The 18,375-nt window shown below is 42.0% G+C and overlaps 2 protein-coding genes and 1 long non-coding RNA gene across 3 annotated transcripts; 1 reads left to right on the forward strand and 2 right to left on the reverse strand.

The window, feature by feature from the left end:
• The first annotated feature begins 52 nt into the window (after window positions 1-52).
• Window positions 53-4,689, forward strand: LOC108082524 (uncharacterized). The gene is made up of 4 exons (XM_017177953.3): window positions 53-669; window positions 788-2,008; window positions 2,791-3,564; window positions 3,718-4,689. Exons 1-3 carry the CDS (start codon window positions 53-55, stop codon window positions 3,290-3,292), a joined length of 2,340 nt encoding a protein of 779 aa, XP_017033442.1. The 3' UTR covers window positions 3,293-3,564; window positions 3,718-4,689.
• A 9,218-nt stretch (window positions 4,690-13,907) lies between these two features.
• Window positions 13,908-14,599, reverse strand: LOC121502923 (uncharacterized). The gene is made up of 2 exons (XR_005991122.2): window positions 14,087-14,599; window positions 13,908-14,037 (listed from the first exon to the last, which is right to left on the reverse strand). It is a non-coding gene; the product is annotated as an uncharacterized lncRNA (long non-coding RNA).
• Window positions 14,600-16,618: 2,019 nt separating this feature from the next.
• Window positions 16,619-18,364, reverse strand: prod (proliferation disrupter). Its single transcript, XM_017178104.3, has 3 exons — window positions 18,014-18,364; window positions 17,328-17,946; window positions 16,619-17,270 (listed from the first exon to the last, which is right to left on the reverse strand). Exons 1-3 carry the CDS (start codon window positions 18,224-18,226, stop codon window positions 17,035-17,037), a joined length of 1,068 nt encoding a protein of 355 aa, XP_017033593.1. The 5' UTR covers window positions 18,227-18,364; the 3' UTR covers window positions 16,619-17,034.
• Window positions 18,365-18,375: the final 11 nt, after the last annotated feature.

Raw genomic sequence — 18,375 nt, forward strand, 5'->3', positions numbered from 1 at the left:
ATTTAATGTGCAACTGGCGCGCAGCAAGCTGCTCTCGTTCTTCAACCGCGACATGGCCGCCACCGATGGCCAAATCATACTGGCCGCCTCCCGCTTCGGCGATGCCACGCCCGTCTACCTGCGCGACTTCTCCAAGCAGCCGCTGCCGGCGGTGGCCAAGATCCTCAAGGGCCAGCACCAGGCCCTTGGGGTGCCCACCCTTTCGGCGCCGTCGCTCCAGAGCACCGCTCTGTTTCTGAGCGCCGGCAAAAAATATCAAATCCTGGCGCAACCCATCAAGATCAAGGAGGGACGTAAGCCTACGAATGTGGGTGCTAAGGTCCTCATCCCAGAGACCTATGGCGGCTATTTCGAGCTCCTCAGCGAGGACGGTCGCTCCACGCGATGCATTGACTCGGTCCTGGAGTTGTCACGCCGAAGGAATGCCCGTGTCCTTGTCCGCGAGACCTTTCGCTGCCAGCAAATGAACCGAACCATTCATGCCGGTGAACTGCTGACCACCATGAACGACAACGGGAAGTACCTGCAGTGTCGGAACATCAAGGACGAGATCATCAATCTGCCACTCGATACCAAAGCCAAGTTCTCGCCCATTGCACGCGAGGACAGCATCAGCGGTGTGCACACCGTCAAGAATCTCCTGCTCAAAAGGATGCCGGTCATAGTGAGGTGAGTTCTAGGATTAAGAGATCTATAAGTTGCAGGAAAATATATATAGTCCTTACAGAATTTAGGAGAATAAAGTGCTAACCTTAATCCTTAATCCCCAATCTGTTCACTTCCCCAGACTCGTCCACGGCAGTGCGCCCAAGGGCTTGAAGCAACCCTTTGTCCCTGAACTCCGCCTCCTTGGCTGCGTGGAGATCGACAGGATCTTCGCTTTGCCACTGCAAAAGGACACGGATCTGGTGCCAGTGCCCCTCAATGCCAAGATCAAGCTGCAGCGGGCCAAGAACATGGAGCAGCTGGAGCACTTTATCGAGTACACACGCTTTCTGGACAAGGCCCAGCGCCTGCTGGCGGATGCACGCGATCGCCTCCAGATCGTGGATCTCAAGCTGAGCGAGAAGGAGAAGAAGGACTCCAAGTTCAGCAGTCGCAATGGCGGTGGCGGAGGACGCCTGCCTGTGGTGATGCTGCCCTCGGCGGCGGGCGTGGCCAGTGGCTTGGCGGAGAGTGGCTATGTGCTGCGCAAGAGTGCCTCCTGCGACTCCTGGTCAAAGCAGCAGCAGCAGGCACTGAGCAGCAGCGAGATTGCCGAGGAGTATAACGAGATCGATCATATCTATGATTATGTGCGCGGTCTTACGCCGCTCTCGAAGGGCTTGGCCCGGTTCGAGCCCATCTGCGAGTCGCCCACGCTGCGCTCCCATCACACGGACAGCGGCAGTGGCAACTACTGCAGTCTGATCCGGGCGCCAGTGCATCCCGGCCAGCAGCAGCAGCAGGCCACCACCTCGGGTAACAACAACTACAGCAGCCTGGAGTCAAACAAGCACAGCAGTAGTGGTGGTCATACTGGTCATCACCACCACCATCATCTGGTTAACCACTACCATCATGGCCATATTCAAGAGGACATCAAGCCGGTGCCGCCGCCCATCGAGACGATACCCGGCAAGAAGCCGGCCGAGAAGCGCCAGCGTCCCACTCTACCAAAGCTTTACATCAAGAATGCCCACAGTGCTGGGAGCAGCAGCAATGGCAACTCCACGGGCACCAGTCACAGTCACACGCACAGTCACAGTCACAGTCACAGCCATAGTCACAGTCATATCCACACCACCCACAACAGTCACAGTCAGCAGCCGCCAACTCCCAATGGGAATACAGCCAACGCGGTGGCCAATGCAGCGGCAGCCGCTGTGGCAGCTGCTCATCACGCCTCCCATGGTTCGCATCCGCATCCACATCCGCATCCCCATCATGGCAAGGTGCTGACGCCCAACAATCATCTGCCGAGCAAGGAACAGGCACTGGAGCCGCAGTCGCCGCTGTTTCACATCAGGTAAGGAGGTCCTTTTAGGGAAAATTAATGAAAATGAAGAGAGAGAGAGATAGAAACAAATCTTAGATAGTTAAGGACACATCTAGGACTATTCTTAAATATTTAAAAATCAAGATAAAGGGTCTACAAGAACTTATTTTGAGAAGTTAAAATTGGGCTATCCGAAAATAAAGAAATATCATTTTTGAAAGCGAAATTCGATATAAAAATCGATATTTAAACGTTCTATTTTCACTTTTATATATAGGAGTATTAATATCAAAAAAAGATTCCACATCTATATAATTATCAATTTAAAAAAAATGGATATAAGAAAGTTTACAAAAGTTGTAATATTATATTGTGAGAGATATTTTTATATATCAGTCTTTTCCCGGACTTTTTTTTCGATAAATATTTGTAACCTCTGCAAATCATAGCCGTAACACCTTAAATAGACTTGAAGAATGTGAGATCTTTTCTTTTTACGCTCTTTGGGAACTATCTTTTTCTATTAAAAACATGAAATGCTAATTTAAACAAAACGTTTTGCAAAGTTTTGCCATATGCAAATGTATAAAAGATTTATTTTCAAAGCTTATATAGCGATGCCTCTTAAGAAGCTGTCTTTAAAAACAACATTAACTTTCTAGTTTAGATTTCTTTCTTTAAGAGTTAAATAATTTAGGAAATATAAATTTAGAGGTCCTATTAGGGAGGTTGCTATTAAGAAATATTAAATTAAATATTTCCTTCAACATTTTTAACATATAAAAATTTTTTTATTAATTTATTTACCCAAGGTACAAGAGTCTCAGCAGCCTACAGCTGACGCCGGACAACAACAACTGCTCCTCCGTGACGCCGCCGACGATCTCAGCCCACGGCAAGTCATCCGCAACAGGAGTAGGACCGGGAACAGGACCAGGAGTTGGAGCTAATGGAACCCCTGCCACGCCGGGCACACCACCCGATGTGGTGCTCAAGTGCGGTAGCATTCTCAATGTCCACGGCTACCTGTCGACACCGCATCCTTTGCCCCTGCCACTGCCCCTGCCCCATAGTCGGAGTTCCAGCAGCAACAATCATCACAATCCACGTGAGGGCACCCTGGACTCATCGCGCAGCGGCGGACGGACATCCGGGGACTCGAACAAGCTGCCCGAGAAGAAGACCCGCCGCCTGTCCCGGCCGAGGAGTCTGTCCAACCTGGTGTGGGATCTGCGGCCGTCGAAGGAGAAGTCAAAGAAGAAGCTCTACATCCATCACTTTGACCAACGGCAGCAGGCGACGCTGTATCTGTAGGATGGATGTGGATTTGACTTCAGGACGAGCAAGTGGCACCCATGATGATCACCAATGATGACGATGAGGAGGAGAAAGAGGATAATGAGGATGAGTTGCCAACTCGTTTCTAGCTGCCATCGACCCCCACAACAACAACAACAACAAACACAATAACAACAACAACAAATACAGACAGAGACAGTAACAGAGGAAAACTGAAACAAAATAAGCCACAAATAAAAAAAAGAAGAGCAACTTAAATATCCGGCACGCTGTGTGTGTTCCTGCAGGTGAGTTTGGAATGGGAGGTGGGAGTGGGAGTTGAATGGCCATGCAAATCGTGCTGCGTTTTGATTGTTTTTCCGCTTATTAAATTCGTGCAGACTAAGCCAACAAACTAATAGAGTTCTTCGTCTTTGTTTTTTTTTATTATTTTCTTGCAGCTTTCACCGTTTAGCTTGCAGCAGCAATTTTAATTAACATTGAATTGTGCCTTTCCCTGCTATGCCCAGAATTGTAGAGAGATTTATAGAGAGAGCAAAGAAGGATGACAAAAATAAAAATATTTAAAGAGAATATTTTTAATGGATGGATCCCCAAAAAAAATACAAATAAATGCTGCCAGCACACACACACATGCAGTTATAACAAGGACAATATAGTGAATAAGATGAGTAACGGCATGCGATTTTTAAGGAAATTGTTGGTTGCTTTAACGCATCTTGTTCTTTATATTGTTTTTGCTTACACAACAACCAACCACACACACATACACACACACACACACACACACAACACATCAAGTCTATAAAATTGTGATTTTAATTTAATGTTTAATTTAATTATTACTGCGAACCATACTTTCTATAATTAAATGAAAAGCCATTTAAAGCGATTCAGTCAAACTTCACAAAACGGAAAACGAACTCTTAAATTCCATAAACAAAAATTAGTTGTCTATAAACGAGATACTTAGCTTATAAATGATAAAAAGTGTAACTAATAGTAAGCACTATATGAATATATGTATTATCAATCAACCATATATCAATCATTTAGACAATGTTATGCAAAAAAAAAAAAAAAAAACGAATCAACACACAAGCAACTAAATCTAGCTAAAATGAATTTATAAATTAATGTAATGAATTTCCTCCTCATAATTTAAATGTTGTGCAAATCTGTGTTGATAAACGAACAGCTCTTGTTTAGTAATTAATTTGCTCAGAGCCCCGCGCGAAATCCCCCTGACAAACCAACCCCCCAGCTCGCAATCGCATTGTCTTAGTCGTTTAGTATGTACATTTTAGTTGTATTATCCAGCTTATATGGCCTATAAATAGGGAGTATATAACTTACATTATACATATATATATAACTATAATATATAACTTGTATTTGTGTCTAAATAAATGTCTCAGAAAAATAAATGTATATGCAAAAAAACAATCTCGAATCGTTGAAAGTTGTCTTGGCTTTGGACTTTGCATTCCATTTCTTGTGTGTGGGCGGCATCGACAGCAAAACTATCCAATGAAAGCTTAACGGCCTGGAAATTGACTCAATAATTACCTGACCTGGCCATAAACAATGGCCAGGTGAACGCTGTACAGGTGAAAAGTAGGGGAATCGCTGGGGAACTGGAAATACCTATAATTTATAAGTAAAAAACTGATTTGCAAGTGGAAACTGGACTGGGTAATTATCCCATTTATTAAAAGTGCGAAATATGCTATTGAAAAGATTTGATTTAGGTCTGGAATGAACTTAATAACTCATATAAGGCAACTGCAAATGAAATACATAGAAGTGTGTGACTTATAACTTACATATTTATCATAAAACTTCACTCAAAAAATATTTATTTTAAATTTTCTCACTTTCTGCAGAATATATATTTATTTTAAAAGATTTTTGGATGATTAATGCATAAGATATAAATATTTAGAACCTCCCAAAAATGCCTCAAGAATTTCAAAAATTTATTTTATAAAATACCACATTTTTTTTGATAAACCATAAAACGTGCTATAGTATTCAAAGCAAATCGATAGAAATTATATATTCCCCACACGGATCCCCCATTATATTAAATGTGATCTCACATGTCTAAATACACTGCAATACTAAACCGTAAAAGGTGGCAATAACAACAGCAACAAGCAGCACAACCCAACCCAGCTCTGACCAAAATCAATGAAAATTGCGCAGTTTTTCTCGAACACACAAAAAATAGGAAAACGCAGACGCAAAGCGTAAAAAAAAAATTCAGTTTAAATAAATGAACGCATGCCAAATGCTTCCTGGCCGGCAGACAATGAGCCGAAACACCTGCCTTATAGCCTCATAGACACCTGTCCGCGTTTGGGCAAAGAATCGAATTAAATCTCAATAGCAGGGAGTTGAAAAGGGGTGCCAATGAGGCTCTGGGGGGCTCTGGGGGAGACTGGTGGGGGAGCAATGCGGAACCGAGTCTTTATGAAGACGAAATTGCGTTAATGCTGGTAATTAGTTGCAATATCGAAACTGCTGCCACGCGAGTTTGCCGCTTAAGTCTTTCGTAATGCCGCATAAAAAAGCGATATGCAAATACATTGTAGAGCAATGATACACTGAGGGAAATTGTAATTATTTTGAAAAAGCTAACTTAAATTAAAGGTAATTTTTATTCATATTATATTAACAATTAAGTATATAACTACAATATTTAAATTAATGAAAAGTTTTTGTATAGAAAAACTCAATTACTTAACTACTTTTTAATTCTAATTATTTTTTAGGGGAAGTTTATCTTTCCATAAAGATTAACGATACCTTTAAAATGAATTAGAAAGTAGAATCTCTTAAAGAAATATTAGAATTCTTTCACATTCTCAACATATACACAAAAAGGGAATTCTTAACTCTAAAATATATATTTTAAAATACATTTCATACTAATTTCCACTATATATCTTCCCGTGTATAAATTTTACTTGCAGCTGTGGCAGGAACTGGAGCTTTGGAGCTTCATAGCTACGTTGCTGGGAGCTGGGGGCAACGAATTGAATAACATGAAAAATTGCGCTTGTATTGCGATATCATCACGTTTATGACGTTGGCAGAATTAATCAGCCGCATGCAAGCGCTAAAAGGCAGAGGCTGAGAGATTCCCCGGGACAAGAGATTCTGTAGAACGGAAAGAATGGGGGACTGGGAAGAGACTGCAGATCGGGGAGAACCATAAACGTTTCTCTGCTCATCAAATGTGCAATTTATAACCACAACAGACGCCCACGCCGGAGATCTTTGGAGCTCTCAAGGCGCAAGTTTAGTGTCGGCTTAACCCTCTGAGAACCAGAAATATATACCTTTAAGATCCTTACAAATCCTGTTTTAAAAGCAGGTTAATAATTAATGGTTTTCAGGGAGTATAGAAGGCAATAGGGAGGGTAAAACTAAAAGAATTAAACCAGAATTTCTGTTAAAATAATAGTTGCAGGATTAAGACGTATAAACTTCCTCTAAAAAGAATTTTAATTAGGAAAAGAATAATCAGAAAATATATATCATTTTTTCTATATTAAATATCTTGAAATATAAACCCCCTTAATCAATATATATTTAAAAAGCTTATGTCATAGATCTCACATGCAGTTACAGAAGGTTAAGGTTAAGGTGCGGGTTGAGAAGTCCAAGAACCGAGATTCGAGACCTGCATGTTGCCTGGCCATTTGCTACAGTTATGGCACCAGGAAGACTGGTCCTGCAGCTGCTCTGCCTTCAGTCTGTTGCTCCTGGCCCCTCACTCCCGCCTCCGTCATGCCACCCCCTCTTGGGAAAACCTGAGATTTGTATCTGGGATGTCTGTTTAAACTGTGTGTAAATCGCCCTAAACTACGCATCAGTTTCGGTTTCAATCTCTGACTATTCCTTCGGTTTCCCGCGGTTCGTTGGCCAATGCACAGAGAGAAAATCAAAGGGATTATAAATCTTAAATTATATGAGATGCATGTTACAGGATCTTATATAAGTTGGTAATTTATATACATTTTAATAAAGAGTTAAATAATATAGTAAATAGGAGTTTATATCTCAAATCTAAAATTAGTTTCAAATAAATTCCCAAATATAGCAATTACCTTAGTTTTTTTTCACCATGTTATCCGTTTATTTACTCGAGGAAGTGGCCACGTTTAGCGCGGCAGTGGCTTTATCGCGATGCAAGCGATACCTGGCCGATATAGCGGTAACAAATTGGCTTTTGCTTTGTGAAATTCTGGCCCAGTTCGAAAACGCTTCCGCGACACAAACACACAATTAAAAGTTCTCGCAGCTCAATTATCGATAGTACCGGCTATCGATCAGAGCGAGTCCCAGGATGAGAAAGAAAGGAGGAGGTGGAGTTGAAAAATGCAAACTTCCCTTCCCATACACACACACACCACACACACACACAAGCTAGGGTCTTTGATCCATGTGATCTGCAATTACGCTCCGCTCGTCGGCTTGTTTATTTTGTTTCCTTCTTCTTTTTGCCACAGCAATTGCGCAACTGCTGCTGCTGCTGCAACTGCAACAAATGCTGCAACTGGCTCGATAATCATTCAAATTTACAAGAAAACAATCAAAAAACAAATTCCGAGAACACAAATCGACGAAACTCATTTCATTTCAATTAAAGTTGCACGCCGCGCGCCACAGACCCAACTGGAAGTAGCGAAAGGAAGGCCGAGGAGAACGGTGCTGGAAGAGCAGTTGGAACAGCTTGAGAAAAGTCCATAAAGGAAACGAGAAATGGATCTGGAAGTGGAGCAATCGTTACGAATTGCTGGTGTCCAGTAATTGAGGAATATATTAACATTGCTTAAATTTTAAATTGAAAATAAAATATATAAAGTTTTATGAGGAAACTGTAGACTATTTTAACAAGTAAGAACATTTGTTTCCTAATATTTTAAGAACCATGTCGTATACGTTATCCCCACATCTCCTTCTAAAGGGTATCAAAGCATGGGAGCGTGCAAGAATCAGGCGGGAGTAGCTCCAACAGAAGAATCAGCAGCAGAAGCAGCGACGTTGAAAAAAAATCACAAAGAAAACAAATTTAAATAAGACAAACGTCAACCAATTACCGTCAATCGCATTTCCCGCAATAGCAACAACGGCCAGGGGGAGGAGGGATGTGCAACGCTGCAAAATTGCCAAACGGCCAATTGGGGGCGGTGGAAAAGGGACGTGGCGAGGAGCAGGAGTCGGGGCACAGGAACAAGACGCGCGCATGTGCAGTTACAACTGCAACTGCGACTGCGTCACACGGCGACGACCAGGAGAGACAGAGAGAGAGGTCAAGAAACTGTGAGAGAGCATTTGAATAGGTCCGGAAGGTGGGTGCCAGCGAGGCAGGCGGCAGGCGGCAGGAGAGAGTGAAGAATGCAGGAGTAAAAGGTAGAACTGCTCTGGCTGGAAATCAAATCAAATCCAAATCAAACAAACAAGCCGGAGAGAGGAATAGTGGGGGGTGCAGGGAGTGGAGGAGCAGCGAGGCAGAAAGACAAGCCATCGAACAAATTTCCATGCTTCGCTGTGAAATTCCACGATGGAATGGAACGACAACAACGACAACATTGACGACTCAAAAGAAGTTGGCTTTTCTTGACTTTTCTTTGCTTTTCTCAGATTTTTTTTTTGTACCTCCTCGATGGGTGAGCGCAATTATCCATCGCGTGGTGCGTACAGTGGGCGCTGGTTATGTGCTTATAGGAAAAGTGATACTGTAAAGCTGGAAAAAATCACAGAAATCCTTCCAATATGTGTGGGTCTCAGTTAGCAATTAGTTTAATTAAGCTATTAGTTTTCAGTTGTACTTTAAAGTACTAGTTGTGCGAATTCCCCCAAAAAAACAAATCACCATCGATCGAAGCCAACTTTCCTTGCACTTAAATTGCCCATGACGAGCTGCACGTACTGACAGCTCCGGCTGACATCGCACTCCGTATCCGCAGCTTTTCCAATGCTTTTCCCCCGTTTTCCCAGCTGTTTCGAAGCCCAGATCGAGCTGACTCTGGCTGGCAGTGCATCCATCATCGATGATTCTCATGCGAAAAGGTCAGCGTCAAACGACTTTGGACTTGGTCTTCGACTTCGAGTCAGTTTCGGATTCAGTATTCAGTCTGAGGTCTTAGAATTTCAATCATCGGGACTGGGACCCGGTGAAAAGTGGCAGCAACATTGCAGCCACGTCGTTGATGTTGCTCCTGTGCGTCGGCAACATTGTCGCTCTGATCACCGATCTAAGATACACCTTGAAGAAAGTTTGATTTATTTTAATGTAAATATTTTTGTAGTTTTTCAAAAGAATCTACGGAATTTTAATTAAATTGGTTATTTTAGTAAAATTTATATTTTTATTAAAAAAAGAAACCAATATACCATACTTTTTGGGTTCAACAAATTAGTATTGCTTACATTTCGACGTCCCTTTTAGGGTTTTTATAACCTGAGGCATCTTTTTCTTTTCCTTTACTTTGAAAACATTTAAAAATATACAATTTAATTACTTTATTAAAATTAGAATTTAATAATATTTTCCTTAGAGTGTACAATCACCTCCGATCCTCACCAGTCTTGGCCACTTTGTTCTCCAGTTGCTGAAATTGCAACCGATCACGTTCATTGCATGCATACAAAGCAGCAACATCGGTTGCAACTTGCAACTTGCAACAGCAATTGGCCAGGCTCTGTCGATTTCTCATTCGATCCATTTGAAATTGTTTGATGCCAGTTTGATATGGAGGCCATGTCCACGGCTTTGGCTGCTGATGCCTCGTTACCTTCGAAGTACTTCAATCATATTCAGCAATTGTAGCAATTGTAGCGCCCTAACGATGTCAGCCAAGGAATCCCAACCATTGCAGAGGATGCCCTTAATGGGGGGCGATTTCAAGTGGCCCCTAATGGGGTTTTGGGTCACCTATCTCTAGGTGGGATATAGGTGTCGGCTATATGGGTTTTATATCGATATTTTTGTTATTTTGAATTTCTAGAGATCTATATTTGTTTTCTTGAAAACTATATATGTTCTGAGAATTATTAAATAAAGGGTTCAATTCCTTTCAATAATGTATAACCTTCCTTCTAGATATTTGCCTAGCCTTGGTTTAAAAGCGGCTTTAAAGCATTGCTCTCCACACTATGAATCAGCATGTGTTGATGGCTTCCTCAGAAAGAAGGAAACATAAACATGCTTTTCATTTTTGGGAGGCATGTGCGAAATGAGAGCTAAATGTAGCAGCAGCAGCAGCTCAGCGGCAACACCAGCGACTACCGGCAAGGTTGCGTTCACGTACACAGCATAAAATCAATAACCCAACAACACACAAAACACACACAGCAGCACAACATCGGCAACAGCAACAGCAAAAGCAACAACAGCAACGCACCACTGTCAACAGTCAAGTGGCAGTGCATTAAAATTGTAAACTTGAACAGCAAACAAAAGCCACAAACAGACGACGATCCATGGATGGTATCAGAGCTGTCCTTATTTTGAGGATAAATTTATTTATTTTCTAAAGAAACAGTTGCTAAATCTTTAAAATATTACATAAACAAAAGAAAAAGTATAATTTAACTATAAGTTTTTATGGGTAAAACCTGTATTTGCCAAAGAACAAAGAAGGAATTGCCATTTTTAATTGTCAAAATTTATTACTTTCTTATTTGAATACATTTAAATATTTATTTTATATTTAATAACGATAATTCTGGCATCTCTGACTCGAAAGGCAGGAGCAGGAGCAATGAGTTGCAAGTCAATGCTGGAACTGTGCGCATTTGGACGCCGGGTATCCGGCTTATGAGCCGTAGCCCGAGACCTGAGACCAGGGCCCTCTGCTTTTAGCCCCCTTGGCTCTTTACTACCGATTCCTGGCTAAAACGCAGACTCTGGCAATTTGAAATTGTGCGTCACGTACACGCATAATGGGCAAAAGTAATGAAAACATATGAACAGACACGCAGGATGGAAGGTTGAGAGGTTCTGTTTGCTGCTGCTGCTGCTGCTGCCTCTGCTGCTGATGCATCCACTTGCAATTGCAAATGCACAAAATAATAATTTCGCAATACCCGCAGTTCAATTACAAACAGCAGCCAGCAGCAGCAACTGCAACTGGCTATCATTCTGGGCATTTATTTTACAATGTATTGGCTGTAATATAATTGATATGCTCTAAGTAATTGGCGCTGACCACGCGAGCTGCTGCTCCTTGGCAGTTGGAGTTGCTCCAGCAAGTGAGAGATCAAGCAATCGATTTGTATATCGAACGTTGGATCGATCGCCACACTGGCGACATGGACACATGGACCACCCCGCCAGGAGTGGCGCCTAATTGCAGGGCAGGAGGTAGCAGGCCGGCAGCAGCAGCAGCAACATCAGCATCACCAGGAGCAACTACATCATTTTTAATGCCCTAACTCCCCTGTGTTGTTTGGCTGTTAAATTTTGTTTATAAATCAGAGAGGCTAGAACGTTTTTTTTTTCCATTTTAACGCTGAAAGCTTTACGTTTGATGTCGCCAACGAAAACTGGCATTTAGTGGCAATTAGGCTTCGATTTGAGTGGATGTTGCTCCTGGTATGGGTAAATGTTGCTGCTAATGTTGCTCCTGCTGTTGTTGCTGTCGCGAGCCCCAACAAATCATGGCTGCAATTAGCGCGTGTTTATGACTTTCGGCTGAGAGGGCGCCATTTCCGAGCTCTATATTTTTTTTCAGTTTAGTTTGGACAATTTTCCCCATCTCCCATTATATCCAAAAATAGTGCTGATCGATTCAGCCTTTTTAAAGGAACTGTTTATTTAAGGCAAAAAAATTATTCAAAAATCAATCCTAAATAACTAACTAATAATTTTTTTAAGCTTCTTGCTTGACATACTTGATAATTCGATAGGAAGAAATATCTATTATAAATAAGTAAGGCAATACAAATTATAATTTGAAACACAAGGCAAATTTTGTATTGAATTTCCATATCCTAGGCTATTTTTCCGCCTTTTTCCCGCCTGACCTGCTTTCAAAATAGGTTCTTTCGGCCAACACTGAAGCCTGTCTGCCCCCCTCTAAACTTTGGAAACCGCTTAGTACGCCGACAATTTGCATGCTGCTGCAACGGTGGCGACAGCAGCAGTATCGCAGCTTGCAGCAGCGGCAACATGGAGCCTACGCCGCCGCCGCAGCAATCGATGATGGCCAACGTCCATCGAGTCCATCGAGTGGCGTCAATAATGGCCATGTCGTTGGCCATAAACGCCCGCTGGCTATATTGTTTGTACCGATAGTCGTACTTGTTGTTCGGCCGCAGCACTAATTGCCGCATATCGATGTGTGTGCGCCGTAATGGCATAGATCATGCTAATATAATTACACGCTGGACAGCAGCAGCAGGAGCAGCTAGGAGCCAGCCACTCGGCCATCAAATTTGATATGAGGAAGAGCGCGATCCCATACCCAGCTGGCCCACAATAATTGCTCGGAATTAAGCTTTTAAGAAAAGGATCTTTAGATTTACGATTGCCGAGTGACCAGGCGACCAAGAGACCAAAGCGACCATCGTCATCGTCGTCGTCGTCGTCATCATCATCGTTCGCCTATAAATAATTTCTATATCAAAAGCCGGCTTTTGATGATGGCCCGATTTAGCTAGAGGGCATTATCTTGGCTTAGTGATATATCAAAAACTGGCCGAAGCACAAAAGGAATATTGCTGCTGACGCTTTATCGCTGCCAGCCAAGAAATGCAACAGCCAAAATATAAAATAAGGTTTGTTCCACAAAAGTTTTGGGGGATGAGAAAAATTTGAAAAAGAAAAAGGAGCTAACAAAAATCTGTGTGTTGCTTTAAGATGAAAATATACTTAAATTGCTTATATTGATTTAAGGAACAGCACATTTTTCCATTAAAAAATATTCTTATTAAATATTTGTTTTAAATTCCAACAAAAATATATGTTTGTTGCTTTGAGAAGAAAATATAATATGAATAAATTAAAATCTTAATTGCCTGGAAATTCTTTAAAAAAATAAGTGTATAGAACAGCACTTTTTCAACTGAAAACTTTTATTTTATTTTTATTTAAACCTTTAAATAATTTTTTATAAATTTCTTAGCATAATTTAATGTTCTCTTTTTATCCCCTGGAAATAACCTTATAAAAGAAATGGCGAATATTCGTCTATGCTTAAAATTCCAACGCAAATTGCGGGCAAGCGACCACAATGTTGTTGCATGCTGCTCGCCGATGTTTGCTGCATGTTGCTGTGGGTACGACGTTGCAACAGCACAATTCAGCGTCATCACAAACATCAATTGACCCTTCGGTGCTTCAGGATCAAGCGTAATAATCGCCAGCATAAAAACGCTTTGCACTTTTGCGCCAGAATAATGGTTGAAAGGTTGCAAGTTGGCAGTTGTAAGTTGCAAGTTGTGACCAGTTTGGCGGCGGTTCCCAAGCATACACACATGTGTGTGCCTTGACCATGGTCTTGGCCTTAAATTAATACCATATTCGGACCTTTAACCTTTTTTTTTAAATAAAAATGTTGATAGAATAATGCGGGGAAAAAAGTGTCACCGATTAAGTTCTGATGTGGAAAAGTGTGTTTTTCTCTTGGGAGAATTTTTTATTCAACAAATTTATATAATGTATATAATGTACTGTATAATGTTTGTAATAATATATTTTTGCAGCTCTTGAGCAGGAAGTCATCTGCTTGAATTAAACGCATCTGCAAAACATTTAGTTAGATTTTTTTAAGGAAATTTAAAAAAATATACCCCAAGCAGTGTCCTTATGAGAGAGATATGTGATGGAAAGGTATTTCCAGTAAAGGGATCTTCATTTCAAACTTGTAAAGTCTGATTTGTTGGCTTCCAATATTAATTAACATAAATTCTTGTAGAGAGTTATCATTTATTTATTTAGTGTCCCTGTTGCGGAACATTTTGAACTGTTATAATATCCTTTGCACGCATATTTAAAAGACGGGCAGTATCAGTATTCCGAACCCTTAGGCCCCGTAAACGGAACTCTAAGGTGCTACGATTGATCCCATAATAATCCGCGTAAGCTTGCATTACCTTATAGAGTGGCATATTTTTCGATATAACAAAATCGATGCGTTGCCTTTCTGGCGAGGCTACAGCAATTTCAATCCGATTCATTCTGATTCGTTTCAATGTTATTTAGAGTTTGTTATTATTTAAAGAATGTTTTCTTTCGTTTCAGAAAAATATATAGATACACCTGAATGGTTTCAGAAAAATATACTGACACACCTGGTAGAGAAATTGAAATGAGTTAGAATAACAGGTAAAGCTTCGCCTGGTAGGATTTTGGATTCGGATTCCGTAGTTTTTGATTCCATAAAACATGAAGCAGACGGAGAGATTCATCAATATGCAAGCAGGAGCAGAGGGATACTGTATCCTCTTTGCATTTTCATGTCCTGGCAAAAAGGGTATTTCTAGTTGGTTTTTAGGAAATGATGGAAGGGGAAACATAATAAGCCAGCATTTTTATAAATTTCTTTATTAAATTTTAATTTTAAACACTTTAACAATGTTTTATCCTGATCTCATAAATAAATTCCCATGAAGCAAATCTTTCTCAAACAGCATTCCCAGCTTCGAGTCTCAGCATATTGCATTCTAGTTTTATTTTTTGCTGAAATTTTATTTCGAGGGGTCAATTCTGCACGCTGGCTATCATCATGTGTGTGTGTCCTGGCCCAAAACCCAAACCCAGAACGAAAACCCAATCCCAGACCAGAGACCCAGACCCAGACCCATCGCGAAACGAGTGCAACACGAACTATTTAATGGACTGGCCATGCACTCTGTGGAACGACTCAGGGCCAGGATGGAGCCGCCACGTGAGAAGAAGACATCTGGGCTCCAGACACTCATTTCCCCGGGACGTACTCGCATCGAGTGTGTGAGTGAGTGAGTGAGTGTGTGTGTGTAGGTTAATCAGCTTTGCCAGCGGGCTTTTCATCAAAGAGCGAGCGGCACCCACACCAAGAGGAGGCGGAAAAGCGGAAGAAAAAGCACTGCAAAAATCTTTAGATTGTATTATAACTTTAAAAAATATTCAAAGACACTTTAAAAAAACTTTTAAGGATCAAGTTAGAAGGTATAAAGTTTTTTATTTTGTTTAGAAATATTTAATATTATATTCACTAAATAATTATAATAAGGTCTTCATTTTTAAAATGTAAATATTTTATTAGACTCTTTAAGGGTACTATATTTTATATTATATATATATTCAGAAACTACTAACGCAGTAAAGGAGTTATTTCCGACCCTGTAAATCATATATATTATTAATCAGAATAAAAAGAAGAGTCGAGTAAGATGTTTCTGAGAAAAAAAAATTGTTCTAAATTTTTTCACAATTTTATAAGGGGTTACATCATTAAAATTCTCAAAAATCCGCAAAAAATTTAATTTCCTGAAATATTAAATTAGGTATGCAGATTTGTTAACCTAATAAAAACTAACATAACACAGCTTTCCGAATTGAAATTAATATCTTTTTGACTTAGTTATGATTTTTTTAAAATTTTTATTTGTTAAAAAAATGGCTAAACATCCATTTGAAAAAGTAAATAAATAAATATACAAATAAAAATTTTAAACTTTAAACCCAATCGCCCTCTTCATATTCTCCCAGTGCATCCTCTCCGAAAAGAACAGATTAAGCATACGACGTGTTGTGCAGTTATCATCGAGATGGCAACGATTCCTAACGGAACGCCATGCGTCGTCGTCCCATGGCGGAGGTCTGAACCTCAGCGGCAACCTCGTCGCCATCGCGTCGTCGTCTTTGGTAATTTATGATTCGCAGCGCACGGCCTGCAAATGATCTATTGCCCATTGCAGTTATACAGTCAGAGAGGATGAGAAGTAGAAGGAGGAGCTGCTGCGGAGGACTTGGATCGGCACTTGTTGCATCAGCATCGGGCACACACCATAACAGCTACAAGTGATTTCTTTCGCATCGAAGCAGAGCCAGAGCCGCCTCTGGGGCCCTCCTGACAGTTACAAAGTGCGCCCACTAGTTGGCGGTCAGGTTAAATGACCCAAATCCAGGCTCAAAGCCAAACCCGAACCAACACAAAATCCCAGAGCTCGCTCCAGCTCCGGACACAATGCATATGCGTTGTCGACGCCATCTCTCTCTCAGCCTTTTTTGATTAATGGACTTTTCGTGTTGGCTTCGATTCTTGGCCGGCGTCATAAATAAAGCCTAAAAATGCAACAAACAGGCAAAAGGTGGAGCAAACCATGACACACCAGCTCGCACATATTTATCATTGGTAAACTTTATTCTTTACATTTACATACAACGCGCGTTTAAAATTACTTGTCCAATTTTAGTTGACTTTTAGGTAATATTACACATTAAGAGCTTAGACATTATGGGATATATATCGTAATAAAAGTGGTGTTTGTTTTTGTATTAGAAATGAATACAAATCTATGTCAATTTTAAACTAAAACTGGCTAATATTATAAGTTATGATTTCTGTTCTCCGGCGGCGACAGATTTATACAATTCGAGTTGACGGTGCTCACTCGTTCCCTTCGGTTTCTTTTACTAATTGCTAAAGCTGATCCATATGATGCTACTACTGCTGCCGCTGCTGCTGCTGCTTCTGCCGGCCCTGGAGCTGGGACCTGCTGCCGCTGCTGCTGCTGCTGGAGGAGCTGATGGTGCACTATAAGGACGGCGGATTGTACTGGAAGCCCGGATTGTTAAACTTGAAGCGGGCTATCTCAAACTGCAGGGTCTCGTAGTTAATGTCAGCCAGCCGCTTCAGCTGATGGGCAATCTGCTGGGCATCGTTGCTGCTCAAGGCAGTGCTCAGCTGTGAGCTGGGTTCCCTCTCCAGCTTGGTGTTGTGCAGCGGCGGCACAGCTTGCATGTTGGAAATACAGCGCGGAGCGTTTTTAACTAGAAAAACATGGCAGTTTATAAAAAGGTAAGTATAAAGGTACCAAGCGATTTTACCTTCGTAAATAATCTGTTCCCGGGCCTGTGTCCTCATCCTCTTGACCGGCATCTCGCCATTGATTAGCTTACTGCCCGTGGAGGCTGAACCCGGATTGATAACCGCTGCAGCCGGTCGCCTTGCTGTGACAAACTCCACCGGATGCGGCTGCATGGCCTGGGCATCCTCATCCACCTGCTCGAAGGATGTGTTGTCCACGACAATGGTGCGATAAGTGCCGCCGCCCGTATTTACCGCTGTGGTGGCCGCTGCAGAGCCATCGATGCCGCCGGCCCCACCTCCATTGTCCGCCAGATTCTCATCGAGCATATCCTCCTGGTCGACATGCTCTTCCAGCATCTCCTCCTCCTCCACCTCATCGTTGATGGCCTCCTCGACGGCTGCTTGCAGTTCCTTTTGAAATGCCGCCGATGTACGCTGTCCCATCTCCTCCAGATCGTCTTCGTGATCATCTTTCTCCGACTTTAAATTCATCAGCGTTTCGCCAGTGGTGGTGGGCACCTTGCCAAAGAGATCCAGAGCTCGGTTCTCCAGCGCAGTCATTGCTATGTCCTTTTCGGTGGAGAGCAGGCTGCGTCTGTACTTGCAGCGAGTGGTGTTCTTCCAGTCATTTAGGCGCTAAATCGGCAATAGGGGGGGATTAGAGAAGGGGTTTTGGGTGTACTCGGGGGGGGGATGCGCTCACCTTGCGCCACTCCTCCGGCGTGAGTGTGGGACCCGAGCTGCACTTGTTTAGCCTGTCGGAGAGCTCCTTCCACTTCTTTGTGAGATAATTCAGGTCGTAATCGCGCGGCACTCGGCCGGTGGCGAAAATTGGGTCGTTCTCCATCATATCAATGTACATCTGGTACTGGTCCGAGGACGTGCGCTTCTTGCGGCGATCCATCTTGGAACTCATGCACTGACCACGCTGTGCTCCGATAGTGCTCCCCTTGTTGTTTCTTTAAGCTTAAAACGCTGGTTCAAGGAGTTCTTGAAATGCAAAATCGACGCCACCAAAACGATGCGAAGTGTTCACAAACAATTGCAGGCGTTAGGGGATTTTCG

The sequence above is a fragment of the Drosophila kikkawai genome, chromosome 2R (genome assembly GCF_030179895.1).
Source record: "Drosophila kikkawai strain 14028-0561.14 chromosome 2R, DkikHiC1v2, whole genome shotgun sequence".
Lineage (NCBI taxonomy): Eukaryota > Metazoa > Arthropoda > Insecta > Diptera > Drosophilidae > Drosophila > Drosophila kikkawai.

Excerpts from the sequence above, each read along its gene's own strand:
- prod (XM_017178104.3), bottom strand. The coding sequence starts at position 18,226 with ATGAGTTCCAAGATGGATCGCCGCAAGAAGCGCACGTCCTCGGACCAG. Across the intron at positions 17,947-18,013 it reads CGCCGGAGGAGTGGCGCAAG|CGCCTAAATGACTGGAAGAA; the intron begins GTGAGCGCATCC and ends TTGCCGATTTAG. Across the intron at positions 17,271-17,327 it reads GGAACAGATTATTTACGAAG|TTAAAAACGCTCCGCGCTGT; the intron begins GTAAAATCGCTT and ends ATGTTTTTCTAG.
- LOC108082524 (XM_017177953.3), top strand. The coding sequence starts at position 53 with ATGGCCGCCACCGATGGCCAAATCATACTGGCCGCCTCCCGCTTCGGC. Across the intron at positions 670-787 it reads AGGATGCCGGTCATAGTGAG|ACTCGTCCACGGCAGTGCGC; the intron begins GTGAGTTCTAGG and ends TCACTTCCCCAG. Across the intron at positions 2,009-2,790 it reads TCGCCGCTGTTTCACATCAG|GTACAAGAGTCTCAGCAGCC; the intron begins GTAAGGAGGTCC and ends TATTTACCCAAG.